The sequence below is a fragment of the Drosophila innubila genome, chromosome X (assembly GCF_004354385.1).
Source record: "Drosophila innubila isolate TH190305 chromosome X, UK_Dinn_1.0, whole genome shotgun sequence".
NCBI classification, from domain to species: Eukaryota; Metazoa; Arthropoda; class Insecta; order Diptera; family Drosophilidae; genus Drosophila; species Drosophila innubila.
The window spans coordinates 17,776,031-17,794,589 of NC_047626.1; the positions used below are offsets into that span (position 1 = coordinate 17,776,031).

The following is an 18,559-nucleotide window of genomic DNA, read 5'->3' on the forward strand; positions in this document are numbered from 1 at the left end:
TTCATTAATTACATACTATACTACGTTTGAAGTCAGACAAATGATTGATTAACGCACCTTTGGAGCTCACAATGCCCTCAAAGGGATGGGAGAAGGTCAAATGCACATCCATGTGATCCTTACCACACATGACCTCAAGTGAAACTATGTTTGGCATACCATCGGGCCGCTCCATGGGCCACAGTTCATTACCAGCTATGACTAAACTAAACTGCAAGTAGAAAGATGATTTTTTTGTAAATTCAAATTAGACAGGTTGCAAATAAGAGAGATTAAGAAAAATTAAAGACCTAAGGACATTTTTTAATATTACACTTAAATGTAGCTAATAATGTCGCTTAATGTATAATAATATATTGAATATCTTAGGAACCAAGTCTTATAGGCTATTTCCACGACCACTCACATTTGCCACATTTGCTCACATTTGAATGTGCCTCATATTTGGCTTTCCACGACCAAATGTGAAACTGTTAAGACACTTAAAGCAAAGCAGCTGTTCGGCTTCTGTGCACAAATTATAAAAAGCAGCCAATAACAACATTTTATTATTTATTATGATATTATAATTGGCGCAAATTTAATGCCTACCGATTTTATTGATTAGAACAGCTGGTTAAGGTGATAATTGCTTTTTTTTACGAGTTTATCGATAAACATCGCATGTTCGATAAAAAAATACTGAAATTCACAGGGTCAAATGACAAAAAATCGGCTCATTCATAATGAATGAGCCAAAATGATCATTCGGATTTTGTACTGAAATGAAGTCCACATTTGAACCAAATGATGAAAATGGCGTCGAATGAGCCAAATGTGCTGTCGTGGAAATAGGCTATTAAAAATTAACCTATCTATCCTTTTGATCCTCCCAGCTTGCTTCCAATATCCGAGTTTCGTGTTTTGCGAGACTCTTCTTGTTGTTCTTATTTATTTTAGAAAATATTTATTTTTTTCAAGAGAACGGTCACTTTGTTCAGACTTTAAGTTTGTCTGCGGATCAGTTTCACAAGTCCCACTATTCTTTTTATTAAAGCCTAAAAACCAGAGGTCAAAGGATTCTAATACAAATACTCGGAAAGAATACTAGCGAAGCATTTGAAAAGAAGACATCTGTATGAGTCTACACTACATACCCAGTTACCAAAATGTAATTAAAGCTTTTCGTTTGGAAACAACTTGGACTTACTTGAATTATACTTAAAGCGAAACGTTTCAACTTCATCATCTCATGATCCTCAATTTTCACATGTAGATCTCTTGGCTGAGATGCTGACAACGATGTGTAAACCGTTATAATTTCTAATTAACGCAATTCCCACAGGCAAACTTGACACCTGCAGCTGCAGCTGCAGTTGCCCCATCAACCAAGCGACCAAGCGACCAAGCGACCAAGCGACTAAGTAACTGCCACAGCTTCTTTGAACTGGAATGAATCCCAAGCTGGTCCCCTAACCGCAGACCTCTTCTCGTGTTACGACGAATCTGGCTTGGAATTCGCGCACTAAATTAACAAGCAGCGAGATTGGTAAGTTAGTTAGTTTGTTAAGTTGGTTGGTTGCATTCCTTCTTTCTCCTCCTCGCGCTCTCTCTCTCTCTCTCTCTCTTTCTTTCTCTTCTCTCATCTTTCCTTTTATTTTGCCACTCGCTCTGATAAAGGGTCGTCTGTTGATGGCCTTGAGGCTGTCTCTCAATGCTAATCACTTTATTTATTTTAATTACACTTGTTAGCCAGCCAAACATGTTACCAATAAAAACGAAATGCCGCTTGAATTTTCATACCAATAAGAAAGCAAATTCCATTGCACATCGCTGGCTGGAGAAAAGGAAGGTGGAGGCTGCAAGTTGAGCCAAGAAGCAAGTTGAGGCATTGGACAGCTGCAAGTGGAGTTTCAGGCATAGACAACTCGTCTATCTGGAATCTGGATAGGTCTGGCTGGCTTAGCCATTTGCATACTTGCCCCAAAGCTGCCTTGCCAAATGTGGCAGGCAACCGAGACCAAGACCGAGACCGAGACACGAGCCGAACTGAGCTGAGCTGAGCTGGATTCCGGGGCATCTCGACCAGGCGACTGGCTTTTGGTTGAAATAAACTGACCAGTTAAATTCGCAGTTGTTGTGGCCAAATTGCAAATGGAATTTCTTGTTGCACTCGCAACAGTAAAAATTGCTCTACTTGCCATGCAAACAGCATACAAATATCCAATTCTTACCACCATCTTCCCTTCCCTTTTCACCCTCCGCTTTACTCCATTTTAATATCTAAATACACACAATGCCTTCGGCTGCGATTGAGCGACAGCTGACCAGATATCAACGAATTGGCCAGAGACGGTGCCAAATTGTCTGCAGCATCCACTGTACAAGCCAACACTATGCAACACAACTCACAAAATGTGATGCAGTGTAAATCAGCAACAGCTGACAAGAAAAGTTGTCGCTTTTTGTATGCTGATGAACTGATAATCCAAAGTAGTTCTTTCGAAACCATTCTTAGCTCAACTTATTTTAATCCAAATCATTAATCAAATATATCCATACACTCAGAAAAATATGCCATCCTAAAATTAGGTACGACCGTACTTGAATTTATACCGTTTCGTTCTTAAAGTTTTAAGATTGCTGTGTACTAAAAATCTTGACTTAAGTATAAATCGATCTTAAATTTAAATTTGTGACTTCACATTCCTGTGGCAGCTATCCGAAATAGTAGTCCGATTTTATCCAAACTTAGTCAGAATATATAAGACCATGGAAAATATATAATCCGTGAGTCTCGATAAGATACCTCCAGAAACAACTGAGTTATTTGTACTAAACTAGTTTAAGATTTTTTTGTACTGAGTTTAGTTTTTTCAAGATTAAAAAGAAGTTAAAAATAAGATCGTTTTGTACTAAAAACAAGTACGTTTTGGAATATTTATTTTGCGTTGTCGCACCTTAGAATCCTCAACTGGTTCTAGCTACGCAAATATGACGTTAAGGTTGGATCGCTGGTAAAATCAGCACCTATTTCGAAAGGTCGCTAACCAAGAAAATAAACCATTATTTAGTGGTATATAATTTTGGTATTTTGAATAGTATTAGTACACATACTAGTGTATGTTTTAAGATTAAAGTTAATTAATTATGACACTGTTTTGTACTAGAAACAAGTACATTTTGGGTTTACCTCAAGATTTTTGTGTACTTAAAGTAGTATGTTATTAATTTTTTCAGACTTGAAGTAAACCCAAAACGTACTTAAAGTATCCCCAAAAAATCTATTTTTAAGATTTCCGTACTTGCAAAAACCGAACTTGAAATAAGATTTTTGTTCTCAACTTTATAAATTCGGAACTTAGACAGCTTTTGAGATCGTTTGTACTTGAAAATGGCCTGTTTAAGTACGGAAATCTTGATTTTTTTTGTGAGTGTACACATAGTATCATCCTTAAGTTTTAAACAATATTTTGAATTTACAATTTATATAATATGCTAATTATGTTCACCACTCATGATGACTGATCCCCAGTTCTTGCATTTATCAGCAAATTGGCAACAATCATAAACATAAAATTTGGTAAGGCTATCACAAAAAAGATATCGTACAAGCGGTGATAACTGATACTGATAACTTTCTACGAACGATAAAACGAGATTTTTCTAAAGCATTAAAAAAAAAATAGACATGATAGACTTATTTAATAATACAAATTTATCATGCAGTAGATTTGTTAATTACCGTCTTATTTTATTCTACTAGTTCTACTAGTTACGAATTATTGATCACTAGCAAAGGAGCGACTTCTGATTGATATTACATAACTGCTAAAAACTCCCATGAATACTTTAATCATAATTTTTGCAAACTTATAAAACAACAGCATCTTATAATTAATTGTGTTTATGATAGTTTCATATATTTACAAATGTCTTGAATTAATTTAATTTCGTTAATTCCAACAAATTAGCTCAACATTATTTTCAGTATAAAACGCTAACAAAGCGCAGAAAATACACATTTTTAGTAAACATTTTTTGTTTAGATTCTCACTGAAGTAAACTAATATCTGTTTTTATTTCACAATATTAGTTTAAGTTTAAAAGCAACAAATTAAAATGAAATTAAGGTTTTTTTATGCTCCACAAGCATGACTAGCATTAGCAAACAAAAACAGATTAATATTCTTATAATGGCGAAGATAAAATACCCTCTAAAAATCTATTTGAGTAAATACATGGATTTGTATTAGCATGCTTAAAACATGTTAGATAGACTCATCATACCCTTTGTTGGACTTTGCAAATGTTGCTCTCACACAAATACTGAGAGCCGTGTCGTTAGTTAATTATATGTTTGATACGCTCTTTCCGTCAGCTGATCAAATCGCAAAGCACCGAAAGAGAGTGAGAGCAATGAAACGAGAGAGTGAACTAAACAAAATATCTCTGGGCAAGTCGAAGTTTGAATACCCTTGCAGATCAGTGTGTTTAATTTTTGACTGATCGTTTCTTCAACAGCTACTTGTATGGTATATGTTTTATATTTATATAAAAATAATACCAAATACACTAGTGTTGTGAAACAACTCGATACATCGATGTTTTGACTTCAGTAAAAAATATATTTATGTATGCATACTTTTTGATTGTGATTAATGTCTTTAATTAATGTAAATATTTACAAAATATGCATATATATATTTTAATATATTTCCAGTTTAAGAATTAGTATCGGATTTTAAATAGATTTTTTAACATGATTAAAATAGACACTCTGCGAGTATACTATAATTAAGATATCTTAAGAAACAAAAAAAAATTTGTATACTGAAGTCAGATGTGATATAGTAATCAGTTAATGAATTTGTTCAAAGAGCACTAGAAAATAGCAAATATCTCAAAAACAAATTGGTTTTTCATGCTAAAAGTAGATTATATATCAATTATATATACTATATATACATCCAAACGACGTCAGCTAGATATTCTAATCAATTATTTATTATCTTTCTGGCATCTGTCACGCCTCTTTTAATGCGTGGCACATTGAGTGACAAAAGTATAATACCCTCTGCAAGGGTATTAAATGGAGAGTGTTGTTCTAAGTGGACAGTGTGGGCAACAGTTGTAAATATCAGCATGACTTTGAACTTTTTGAGGGTTTCGATCAGAGAGTGGCTATGTAGCAAGGCGAAAGGGGGGCGGGGCGGGGGAGGGGCTGATGGTTAGCGAATTCAATTGGAACGCATAACCAGACAAGTTTCGGTCGCAAAGCTATAAAAGCAGCGGTGCACAGGAGCCTAGGCTTCAGTTGGTGTTTTAATAAATTGGAGGCAACAACTACATATAAATATACATATTTATCAACTTTTGTTCATACACAATCCGCGAACAAGAAGAAAATGAATCGTTGGTCGAATCGCGTTGCTGTGGTGACAGGTGCCAGCTCTGGCATTGGTGCGGCATGTTGCAAGGATCTGGTGGCCAAGGGCATGGTTGTTGTCGGCTTGGCACGTCGCGAGAACCGGCTGGAGGAGATCAAGGCTGCACTGCCGGCGGATCAGGCAGCGCGCTTCCATTACCACAAATGCGATGTCAGCGATGAGAAGCAGGTGATCGAGACTTTTGCCTGGATTGAAAAGACGCTTGGGGGTGCCGATGTGCTGGTTAACAATGCGGGCATTTCGCGTCACACGACTCTCACCGGTGAGGGGAACAGCGCGGATCTGCGCGCCGTTCTGGACACCAATGTCCTTGGCGTCTCGTGGTGCACGCGCGAGGCTTTCAATTCCATGCAACGCCGCAAGATTGACGATGGCCACATTGTCATCATCAACAGCATTGCCGGTCACCGCGTCCCAATTCTGCCTGGCATGAGCTTTAACATGTATGCGCCCTCCAAGCATGCGATCACCGCCCTCACCGAGGTACTGCGTCAGGAGTTCCTTGCCAAGGGCACCAAAACAAAGATTACGGTAAGCATCAAAAGCGACTCTCTCTGTTCCAGTTCATATACTCAATACTCCTATTAATCTCATACTCCTTTGCAGAGCATTAGTCCCGGTGCCGTTGATACCGAAATTATTGATAAGAATGCTTTTACCAAACTGGGCGATTTTCCCTTGCTCCTTGCCGAGGATGTTGCCGATGCCGTTAGCTACTGCATCCAGACACCGCCAAATGTTCAAATTCACGAGCTGACAATCAAACCCGTGGGTGAAAAATTCTAAAATCCTTGCGGGAAACATTTTACGAGCTAAGAAGAACCTACACATTGGAACATTGTTTTAAGGTTTAAATTATTCACAAAAGCTATATTTATTTGTTTACTATTAATTCTTCAATTTTTCCAAATAAAACACTATGTTAAAAAATAACTAACACCCACAAAACAAAACAAATTTCTTATTTTGAATTTTTGATAGTATTTAACTAGCACTATTTTTAGGGCAAAAAGTAGCTTCAGTCGAATATTTAATATATTTGCAATCAACATAAAAATCATTGTAAACATGCATCTAACTAAAAAAAAATATAGAAATGCAACATAATTTTTAAGATTGATAAAATTAAAGTAAAACTGGAGAATATAGCTTTATATAGACAGTTGTCTTTTTGAAATATATAGGAGCTTTAAACATTTAAGTATTATTTAGAGCGACATTAAAATTAAATTAATATATAATATAATTTTGTTTTTTTAAGGCTGTAACTATTTCTCGAGAAGTTTACTATTAGTACTATTCATTTTAAAACTTAAATAGACACAAGTCGTTTTTCCAGTTTCAGTTTAAAAAGACAAAGGTTTCAAAAGGTTATGAAATCGATTAAAAAGTATATATCATTTCATATCTATTGGTTGTACGAGTGTTTGATAAGTTCTTTACATATATGTACATATGTACAGAACCAAGCTACTGTTTGTATGTCATTAGTCTGGTCTTAGCCTTATCACAAATCACGTTTATATACACAAGAGATAAGATATCATAAGTGAACAGGCAGGAGAAGTATTTAATATTTGTTATGTTTATAAATCGTGTCTATATATTTGTAAGCATACAATTTTATATATTTGAAATATGAAACTAGTTGGATTTGTAAATATAAATAATAAATCTCTTCGCTCTGATTGAATTTGGTTGATTAAATAATTATTTAACTCACCATTAAATTTAATATAAATATACAGCTACTAAATCTAAGGTCCCACAGCCGTGTAGGACCTTTTTGTGGGCTCCACATGCTGACGATGTGGCCGCTGTGCCTATATCTGCAAATAGAGACAAAGATATAGAGAAAGAGAGAGATAGAAACTGTTAGTTTGGTATAACATTAAAAAATATAATTAAAATAATTATAATAATTATGTGGTTTGTAGCTTGTAGTTTACAATGTTGAAGCATTCATCAAAAAAATATTTGTAAATCTTTTGAACACTTAAGCAAACAGTTAATTAATTGAACGTTTTAAAAGTTAGCAATTTACTAGTTAGAGAATTACTACAATTATTTCTTTCATCTTTTTATTAGATCAGTTCAGAAGAATCTTTCTACTTGTCTATAAATCTAATTTAACCATATGACTTGCGATTTTTCAGTTCACAGTTATCAAAAGTGTGATTATTTCTTTTAAAATATTAAATAATGTTGCATAAAAAATTATACATAAGTTTATTATTGATCAAGATGTAGACAAGTGCTAATTGTTATGCTTTCCGTTACGGCAATTTCGAAGCCAAGTTTCTAGCGTATTTGCTCCACTGTGCGGCAGCTTTATTTGCCACTCGATACATAATATCACTGCGATAACACAAGTTGTCGATAAATTATTGAGGCGTTCATTGTGATAAATTCTTAAGTGGTTCAGGTGTTTATCGTATAATCCAAATAGCAATTACCCAGATCGTAAATCAGATCGGAGAGTCTTACACGCAACTCAATCGACCTATTTGATCTGTAAAATTTAGCACGTTGTACTCGTTAGCTCAGTGTTTCGAATCCGCGGCAAGATAAACGATATTGCGGTTAATTTCACTTCGGCTCGAATATTATACTGAGGTGGGCAATTGCCTTGGGTCAGAGTTCAATTACCACGTTTCAGCTGCCATTAAGTGACCCCCCTCCCATTTCGTGAGTTACTCAAGAGATTTGTTTTTTTGCACTGTGGGAAACTATCTACCAAATGTGCTATAAACAATATTAAAAACATTTCCAATTTTTATCAATAAATCAAGTCAGTTATCGCATCAAATAATACTTTAGGTCGAAAAGATTAGATTGTAAAAATGGCGAGCATTTTGGGAATACATTCCAAAGGCTTCTTTAAAGTTTATTTCAAAGTTTTACGTTCTTGATTAGGGTGCCAAGGCTGGCTGGATGGGAGGACGACGGATGAGAAGTTTTAAAAATATTGTAAAGTGGCAACGCTGCTCATTGGTATCGCTGGATATGAAAATAAAATTGAAGAACAAAAGCGTATTTTAACGTCCGTATAAATGGTCGAATTATTTTTTGCAAATCAATTTTATCCGGCTTGATTCCCTTACCGAAAGAAATATCGGTTCCGGATAAAATCGATTACACGATTCACAGGGGAAAACATTTTTTAGAGAAGTTAATTAAATTTGGACGTAGAGTGAATTAAGAGGTCACACCATGATCAAAATGACATTCCATTTAAAAATCGGTTTAGTTTTGATCAAGCTATGACAGTTTGAAGTTGGTCAGACTTCGGACTTAACCACTTTACAAGTCAAAATTTTTATCCAATTTGGCATGATTTTTTACAAAAAAATGTAAGGTCTCAGAATCAAGTTTAAAGTGTTGTTTTTTACTAATTTCGATATAAGGAGTTGATTAAAAGATTAAACTTGAGATTTAAAATTTTGAATTTTCGAAATTTCAAAGGGGGGACCCTTAGCATCGAAATCAATATCTAGTAGAATCAAAAGGAAAATTTTTTTTTTTTTTTAATTTAATGAAATTTAAATGCAGAATAAATAAAAATGCCAAATAATGATTAAAATGACATTCCGCTTGAAAATCGGTTTAGTTTTGATCAAGTTATGACAGTTTGAAGTTGGTCAGACTTCGGACTTAACCACTTTACAAGTCAAAATTTTTATCCAATTTGGCATGATTTTTTACAAAAAAATTTAAGGTCTCAGAATCAAATTTAAAGTGTTGTTTTATACTAATTACGCTATAAGGAGTTGAATAAAAGTGAAATCTTGAGATTTTAAATTTTCATTTTTCAAAATTTCAAAGGGGGGACCCTATGGTATTAAAATCTTAATCAATATCTAGAGGCAATTTTTTTTTTTCGAAATTAATTAACTTTAAATGCAGAATGAATTTAGAGGCGAACTTATGATTAAAATGACATTCCGCTTTAAAATTCGTTTAGTTTTTACAAAGTTATGAAAGTTTGAAGATAGTCAAATCTTTGACTTAGCAACTTTACAAGTCCAAATTTTTGTCCAATTGGGCATGATTTTTTACTAGGAAATGAAAGGTCTTAGAATCAAGTTTAAACTGTCGTTTGATACTAATTATGACATAAGAAGTTGATTAAACGATGAAACTTAAGAATTAAAATTTTTAATTTTCGAAGTCATAAGGGGGGACCCTTACCATCGAAGTCGAATCTTGGCGATGATGGTCGAAAAAAAATTAAATATTTTAAATGCACAAAATTTGAACGACATTTTGTTTGAAAATCGGTTCAGTTTAATGTAGCAATGTTACTGCAACCGTATCGGTACAAACGTTTCTGTTTTCGGTTCTTGAAAAATAATATATTTCGGTTAGTTTAAAAAAAAAATAATCTGAGGGCCTGGGCACAGGGTATATCGTAGTCGTGCTGTCTCGACTAGAGTGTTTTAACATATTTGATTTATACTAATTGCTAAACAGATATCAAATAACCATATTTCAATTGTCAAGATTTGAGAAACAGCTGAAGAAACTAACTGTAATCAGGTGGTTCAATTTTGTGTTGTGAATCCGCTGTCGGCGCTTTGTTGCAAGCTGCACTTTCACTGCTTTTGCGGCAAGTAGCAAGAAAGTAATTTAAAAGACGCCGACATTGGCATGAACCAATCAATCAATCAAGCCAGTCAATCACTCAGTCCCAGCCCACAATCGTCGTTCACAGAGCAATACTAATAAAAATACAAAAAAAATACAAAAAAAAGAAGAAAAAAAACTTAACTTTTAATTCTTTTTCTCTTTTATGATTGTCGTAGTTTTATTTTTTTTTCTTTTCATCCCGTTTCTTGTATTTGCACACTTTTACCGCTGGCAGGCGATGAACAACAACAACAACAACAACAATAATAATAATAATAATAACAACAACGTTAGCACAGGTGAAAATGAAATCGAAATTATTGTTGGAGTTGCTTTCAATCGATTGTGAGTTTCAGTTTATACAAAGGCAAATGACGAATGGGCAGGTGCAGATACAGATACAGATGCACATACAGATACAGATACGAATACAGATTAAGATACAGATACATAAACATAAAGAGCTTGCTATTGTTAAGCTGACTTGTTGTTGTTTTTGTTGATGTTGATGTCTTTGAATTCAAGCGCAAAAATGCGGTCAGAATCTCTCGCAGAACTGTAAATTGAATATGTCGGAAAGAGCCCAACAACATTAACAATAACAACAACAGCAACAAGAATCAATAGAAATGCGATTTAACAACGGTAAATTGTCTGTATAAATTTCTTGTTGTTGTTTTTTTTTTTTTTTGTTTAATTTGAGACCAATTAATTTCTCTTTTTTGTCGTCACTCGTTTTGAGCGTTTTCACTCTTTGCTCTATGTTTCTTGTTGTTTGGCTAATTAGATGAACTTGTAGACCACATATGTTGGACCGTTTTGGCCATTTGGCTAAAACAAACGGTAAAGAACCCGCCAACACATGTGTTCGCTGTTGTTGGTCGGTCAGCTGTTGTTGTTGTTGCTGTCAAGATCAAGATCAAGACCGAGATCGAGATCGAGATGTGGGTTTCAATATCAGAGACTCGTGCCACAAAGCGTCTACTCGTTTTGCATGTGCCTCGCCCCTCCCCTCCTGCCGCTGCGGCTGTTGCTGCCACTGCCCCTTGGCATCGACAACGTTGTTGCCACGCCATGGCGCCCAATTAAGTGGCTCGCCTGGACGGGATCTACTTAAAAAGTAGCTGAGCTGAACTGAGCTGAGCTGAGCTGTTGGCTGTCTACCGTCTGAGGTCTAAATATGTAAGCCAAAGAAAGTGCGGCATGGTGGCATGGTGGCTGCTGCGCATGTTGCACGCTCCGCTAACGCTTAATTAATGGTAATGGCAAGCAGCAGTCGCAGTCGCCGTCGCCGTTGCCGTCGCCGTTGCTGCCACCACAGCCGCGTTGCAATTAACAGTATCGCATTTTGAATGAGGATTTTAAAATGATGGGGCTTTCCAACCAGCAACTTGCCACGCTCAAATATGAACGTGAGCTGAGCTGAGCGTAAGCTGATCAATGCTGCCACTTGCTACCAATTCAGTTGCCCAATTTGTGGCAGCAGCTGTGTGGCAACAACGGCATTTTCATTAAAGCCGCATTTACGTACCGTGTTGCGATCAAATGAAATGGAAAAGCAAATTGTCGCACAATACTATCTGTGTATGTGTGTGTGTGTGTGTGTGTATGTGCGGTTTTCACTTTTCATTTTTAAGCTGTCACACCGCCTTCCACGGCCAACTTGCCACAGCCTCACTCATTGTACCGGCCAATAAATTGAGCCAAATATCAAAAGCCATTTGGGCGGTTTGACTTGGGAAAATTGCTATTCGAAGACCACTTTCGAATCGTAGAGTTTTTTCACACACACACACACACACACACACACAAATAATCAGCTAAACGGTAAACCACCAAACAAAACGCAGTTACTTATAAAGCATTTTTTTTTTAATGCCATTTTCTGGTTTTCGGTGTTCGCCTTCTTTGAGATGCTCTGCACAATGAAAAATGCACCACAATAGCCATATTAATGTTAATTAAAATCATCATAATACCCGAGCTATAAATAAAAATTAAACAGCTAAATCTAAAAAATAAATATACGAGTGAGTACATTCGCAAATGGTTCACTTTCTTTTGCACCCAATTTTAATTAAACTGGTTTCTAAACTAGTCACACAAACTGGTATTGTTAGCAGCACCAAACAATCTGGGCAATGTTTAGAAGTGGCTAATACTTAGGTGTAGGGCTAACAGATAACTGTTAAGCTGGGGTTATGAGAACGGAACTGTGAGGGGAGAGAAAATTTTATACATATCATATGAAATCAAATTATTAAAATTATCCAATCATAAGAATTTTTAATGAAATTTGTTTGAGAAAAGTTAACGTAATATTCAGAATGATTTTTAACAAAAGTTGTAGATCTGTATTCTTATACAAACATTAAATAATTTCTAAAATAAGGTTTAATTTCTAGAATTTTTAGTAAAGTTACAATTCCCAACATTTAGATTAAATAAAAGCCATTTAATAAAGATTTGATAGACAAAATACGTATACATAACTATAAGGATAGGATAAAAGTATAAGTATAAGCTATAAAAATCCCATACAAATATTTTAAAAATCTGTTACGGCTATTTAAGTGAGAGCTTAAAGATCTAAGTATCTTTATCAACTTATATCCATTTATTTCAACCAGTGCAACTTATAAAATTTAAAAAAGATTTTTACTCTTCTTAGGATAAGGTGCAATAGGCATGCTAATGGCACAACAGCAATAGAGGAAGGGAGAGAAAAATTTAAAGAACGAAAGAGAGAATAAATTGGGAGCTAGAGAGGGGGGAACAATCATTTGTAATATTCAAAATGGGCGTTTCTAATGACACAAGAACGTGTCAAATTGCCCGACAACATTAGCAACAGCTGCAACATCAGCAACAGTTGCAACAACAGCAACAATTGCCACAGTTACAGCCACAAAATGCTTTGGGAATTGCGACTCACAGAACTTGGCGAGGTCTTTTGCTTTGTTTTATTTTATTAAGCTTTGTCAGCGAAGTCAATTTTGAATCCCAAGTGATGGCAAGTGAAGCTGACAACCCTGAAAGAACAAAAAAAAATTTAAGAGTTGCCACTTACAACTTGCCATTTGAGGATCAAGGCAAGGAACACGAATGTAATTGCACTTCTTAAGTTGCTTTTGATCAGCTTTTGTTAGTTAATTTATTTGTTTGAATGCAGTTCTGTGAATTATTATTTTGACTAAATTGCCAATTCGAAGGTCAGTCAATTTTATTTGCAAATTTAACTTTAATTTGTAACCGATTTTTGTTGCTAGCAAGTCTATGTGATCAATCATTAGATTTGCTTAAAAAGATAATCAATAATATATCATATTGAATGTTAGTAATGAGGAGTATTTTCATACAGAATAAACAAATAAAATTGAATATGCAATAAAGTAATTAAAGCATTCTTCAGCACTTCTTCACAAAAATAATCCGTCAGTTATGTTACAAAAAGTCTCTTTTGATTTACTATTCAGGGGCTTGCTACTTCTCTATTATGTATTTTCAGTTAATACTATACATTTGTAATTGACCTGGTATAGAAATTCGGGAGCTTACATTAGCTTGAAAGCTAGTTTTCTTTGCTATGCCTCCATATCAATATGAACCATATTATTAAAGGCAACTTCACTCTCCATTTTTATCGGATACAATTGAGTTTCAGGGAGAAGGCGTCCAAAGAGATTTCCATTTCATTATTGGAATGCAGTGAGATACGCGTAGCGGAGTCGAAGATGTGTGTGAGAAGTGAGATGATAACAGTGCTTTTTGTGTATGTGTGTAGAAAGGCAGAAGAACAGTTAGACGCCGGTGGAGATTTCGAAAATTTAAGACGAAAAAGAACATGGAAAATATATTCGAATTGTAAAAAAAAGAAGAGAAGACAAAAAACTTGTTGAGCGCAAATTAACATTTTTCGAAGAAAGGCATCGCATGTTGCTGTATCTGTATCTGTATCTGCATCTATAGCTGTATTTGTATCTGTATTCTCGCAACAAGCTGCTGAAGTAAAAGATGCCAATAGGCAGGCAATGGCAAAAACCGAATTAGCTTATAAATTATGCGTCATCAAAAAGGGGAAGAAGGTTAAGAATGTGACTGGGGGGAGAATATGGTGAAGAGAGGTCAACAAGTAGATGTTGATGTGTTTGTTGTTGTATGTTGTTTATAGCCGGTAGTTGGCAAAAGAAAGAAAAATGTCAAACAATGAATGAAATTCAAATGAATTCGAATAGCAAATCATCAGCAAATGGGAAAGATCTATGAGTTCCTTCCATACCAAGAAGATGCAAAGGAAATGGAGTTAAAAAAAAAGGTATGCTCATAGATCAAATAGTTACTTAGACAGTCCAGAGACCAGAGACTTGAATGCAGACGCGTCACGTCTTCATAGGGTGTCCCATGTGCAAAAGCAAATGATTTGAGGCCAACACACACACACACACATCACACACACACATACATTTATATACAGTTGTAGAAGGGGACCGTTGTCGTTGCTGTTGATCTCCGTTTGCCAACTTGCAACAGATGCGACAACGACAACGACAACGGCAACAGCAACAACAACAGCTTGCAACTTGCAACTTGGCATTGCATTTATGGCCATGTCGCGTGTTTGTTACCTGTCTTTCTTAATGTGTCCATGTGTCTGTGTGTCTGTGTGTGTGTGTGTGTGTGTTTGTTTTTCTTCTATTTTTTTTTTTTTTTTATTTTTCTAACTGGCGCGAGGAATTGAGTTTATTGTGCCACCGCGCGGCGTTCTTTGGTTTGTCGCATCAGCTTGATTAGAATTCGAAGTAGTTAACGGTGCATTTAATGCGCTCCAAGACGGATCAAATGCATTTAACACCGCTCTCTTCTCGACTGTCTCACTCTCTCCCTCTCCCTCTCTCTCTCTCCTTCTCTCTTTGTGTGTGCGTGTATTGTTCGCTAAACGTTTCGATTGCTATTGATTGATATGTGAACTCATTAGCTTCAATAATGTCTAATTACACTGAACGAAATGAGTGCTTATTAGCAAATGATTAAAACTAATATAGGTTTTGTCGTAGCCACACTTTTTGAATTCGTTTATTTAAATATTGATTACACTAGGTAACTAGGTAATTTTCCATTCTAAGACAGTTGAACATTTTTTTTTTTATTTAAATCCTTTTTTTCTAAGGATTTTCTCAAGCTAATCTTGCATCTAAGATCATTACTCGAGATTGTCTTAGTCGATTTTTGCTAATCAAATAAAGAGCAATACAAAATTCTTAAACACAGTTTATCAAAATTTATTAATGAAATATTTTTAGCTTTGATATTCATTCTCCCTTGAAATTCTGAACTTGAAATATATTTCCATTATTATCGATTATCATTTTTTTATATTTTACTACGACTATTACCAAAAGTTGAAAGCTGTCTGGCAACTCTGAAATTCTCAAACAGGACGTGCAGATAAATGCATATAAATGACAATGGCATATCACGATATACACAAATACATACATATGTACGTGTATAGTAAACATAGATTGATTGATGGCTTAAGGCCATTCAATTCACAGTTCCGTTTCACGTACTTCTTTATTTTCCCATGCACAAGTGCATGTGCATATACATACAAACATATACATATGCATATGTATGTTTGCATATGTGTGCACACTCGAATGTTTCCACTTACCGGTATAAAGCAAATGTCCTCGTGTTAAACTCTTTCTCGCTCTCGTTTTCGCTCTCGTTCTTCAGCTCCTTCAATGCTCCACTTAATGAGAACTTTTACGTGTTATGTACATACATACATATATGTACATATGTATGTATGTCAGCGTGCGTGAGTTGTTTGTTTATATTGTCAACGATTTATATGCTCTCCGACTATGTAAGTCAAAAAGCAGCAAGTGCATAAAATATACCAAAAACAACAAAAAAAAAAACATAAATAAATAAAATAACGTCAAAAAATGAGATGTTGATGTTTAACAAGATGCAGAAGAAGAAGAAGAAGAAGTAGGCGACGATAAGGAACGTGTAAGTACGTTAAAGAAGATGAAGTGAAATCGGCAGACCGCTGCATACTCGTAGCACGTAACGTACTCGTAAATAAGAACCAGCCAAGCAACCAAACAGTCAAGAAGCCAAGCAACCCAGCCAGTAACCAGCCAAGACACCGAGCAAGCAACTCGGGAGAAATGCTGCCACGGAATGGAGCTGCGACTGCGACTGCGAGTGCGACTGTGTCTCGAGTTGTACAAGTGTTTGTGGTCTGGGTCTGCGACTGGGATCGGAGTCGGAATCGGAGTCGGAATCAGGGTCGGGGGAATATCATAAAGTATTTCTTTTTACATTGAAAAGTTATAAAGTCCATGATGATGATGCTGGCAACTAATTAGTGATTAGTTAGCCATTTGACACATATGCACAGTTAATCAAGCAATTGTTTTGACAACAAAAATTAACTTTATTTTTTTTATTCAAAAAAAAAACCTTTAAATTTATTGACTATTTTTTTTTTCTATTTTAACTTGTTCTAAAAGTCAAACACACGAATAATGAAAAAAGACATTTTCATTTTCATACATTTTCGATATTGTCAAAACACTTTTATGGATTTTATAATCTTTTTTTTAATATGATTTATTAATAATTGCGTTTCATTCCTATGGAACTTAAAAACACAGTTATAATAATACGACGGGAATCGAACCAAGTTATTTTTCAAACTGAGTATCTCTATATGCGAAACCTTCAATTATCAGTTAGTCAAGAAAATGTTATGACAAAAACAAAAATCATAATTTTTTTGTATTTTACAAATAACAAAATAATCATTTGCTTGGAATTTTATTTTTGATTTTCAATTTGTTAATATTTAATTTAACAGTTTTATTCTACGTCAAAACATTTACTTGACTGACTGTATGCGTGTCTCTATCTCTCTCTCCATATCTTCCTCCCTCTCGTTTTGTTGTATTTGGATCAATGGCAATGAAAGCCGGAGACGCCAAAAGAACAGACAGACATACAGGTGTACACGTATGTAAGTATGTGTGTGTGTTGGTGTGTGTGTTTATGGGAATGTGAATGGCATTGGTTTTACAACTATACTATTGTCAATAAGTAATAACGAGAGTAAAGAGTGACGTAGAGAGGAAAGCTTATGACAAATCACTTTTTGTTTATACACATTGTTTTGATTTGTGTATAATGATTTTTAATACGTTTTACTAACTGTAACTGTAATGTTAAAAAAGACTTTTGCATCCGCAAATGAACAAAAGAAAAAAAAAAAAAGATACTTTGATTTTGATTTCGATTCTCAGTTGGGCAGAGAGAGCACAGCTTTTGTGCTAATTGGAAAAAATTAGAAAGCATGAAATGCCGAGTCCGCTTGCCCCTGACTGGCTGGTTAATCGGCTCTGCGGCTTCGCAGTTGCAGCGGTATTTACAGCTGCAGCTGGTGCTTCTCCAACTCCAACTCCATCTCCTTCAACTTCAACTTCTTCATTTTTTATCTTTTTCTGGTTGTTGTTGGTTGTTGTTGGTTGTGTCCTATTTGACTGGCCGGAGTCCAATTGGAATCATTTAGCGTACACATTAGTTCAATAATAGTAGTTAGGCACAAAAAATGAAAAAACAAAAAATGTATAACCACAATAGAAATACAATTTCCTGAGTTTACGATCGTTTGCTATGTAGTTGTCTGTTTTGAGTGCTTAATGGCCACTCAGGGGTATACTTAGTATACTTTAGTATGTCTAAGAACAAAAAAAAAGTAGTTACAAAAACAACAACAACAGCAACAACAACTACTACAATGACAGCAATAACAACACTCACTTCACTGCGATCTCTTTCTTGCTGGTGTCTATGATGCGTGGTTGTACTTGTTGAATAGCGGTAATTGCGAAAAGCACAACAACAACAACAACGGAAAAAAAATTACAGAATTTAATACACACTGACACTGACACTGGGGCAACTTGGGCAAGAGCACGAGACAACAACGAGACTCGTTTACGTTCCGAGCGGAATTCGGATGCGGAATTCGGATTCAGATACAAAATTCTCAGATTCAGATTCGGTATCGGTATCGGAATCAAAATCTGATTCTGTGCAAGTTGCGCCAAGCGAGCAAAAGACGTGTGAACTCGTCGAGCGACGAACGCGAAATACACGCGAGCCAGCCAAGATACTTTCTTTGGCCTCGTAATGTAACTGTCGGGAACAGAAGAAGAAATTCAAGACAAGATACAAACACACACACATAGACAAGAAAATCTGACGCTGAGACTGCGACTGCGGCTACGACTAAAGCCAAAGCAGAAGCAGAAGCAAAAGCAGAGACAGAAGCAGAAGTAGCCAGCCGCCTGTGACTGGCTGCGCCGGCGCTCTCAACGATATCGAGGCGACTCGACACGACACGACACGAGGCGACGCGACGACGACGACGACGACGGCGACGACGACGCCAACTGCACAAATGAGCACAGCAGAGCAGCAGCAGAATC

At 35.7% G+C, this 18,559-nt stretch overlaps 2 protein-coding genes across 10 annotated transcripts in view; one reads left to right on the forward strand and one right to left on the reverse strand.

Annotated features, from left to right (window-relative positions):
- The window catches only part of LOC117780721 (farnesol dehydrogenase), a 25,659-nt gene extending 19,287 nt beyond the window's left edge, over nt 1–6,372 (forward strand). For 4 of the 9 annotated variants that reach the window (XM_034617388.1, XM_034617394.1, XM_034617365.1 and 1 more), the window contains 2 exons: nt 5,385–5,960; nt 6,036–6,215. In XM_034617388.1, the coding sequence (XP_034473279.1) occupies nt 5,388–5,960; nt 6,036–6,215 (753 nt within the window). In that variant the 5' untranslated portion in view covers nt 5,385–5,387. Of the gene's footprint in view, nt 1–2,845; nt 2,850–5,245; nt 5,348–5,381; nt 5,961–6,035 lie in introns of those variants that run through there. The other 5 variants (XM_034617380.1, XM_034617410.1, XM_034617402.1 and 2 more) reach the window with 4 other exon arrangements.
- LOC117780794 overlaps nt 1–17,929 on the reverse strand; it is a 21,252-nt gene extending 3,323 nt beyond the window's left edge. The window contains exons 1-4 of the mRNA XM_034617455.1: nt 17,889–17,929; nt 15,733–15,926; nt 7,153–7,258; nt 58–211 (exon numbers count right to left, since the gene is read on the reverse strand). Of these exons, the coding sequence (XP_034473346.1) occupies nt 58–211; nt 7,153–7,230 (232 nt within the window). The 5' untranslated portion in view covers nt 7,231–7,258; nt 15,733–15,926; nt 17,889–17,929. The remainder of the gene's footprint in view (nt 1–57; nt 212–7,152; nt 7,259–15,732; nt 15,927–17,888) is intronic.
- Between the last annotated feature and the right edge of the window lie 630 nt (nt 17,930–18,559).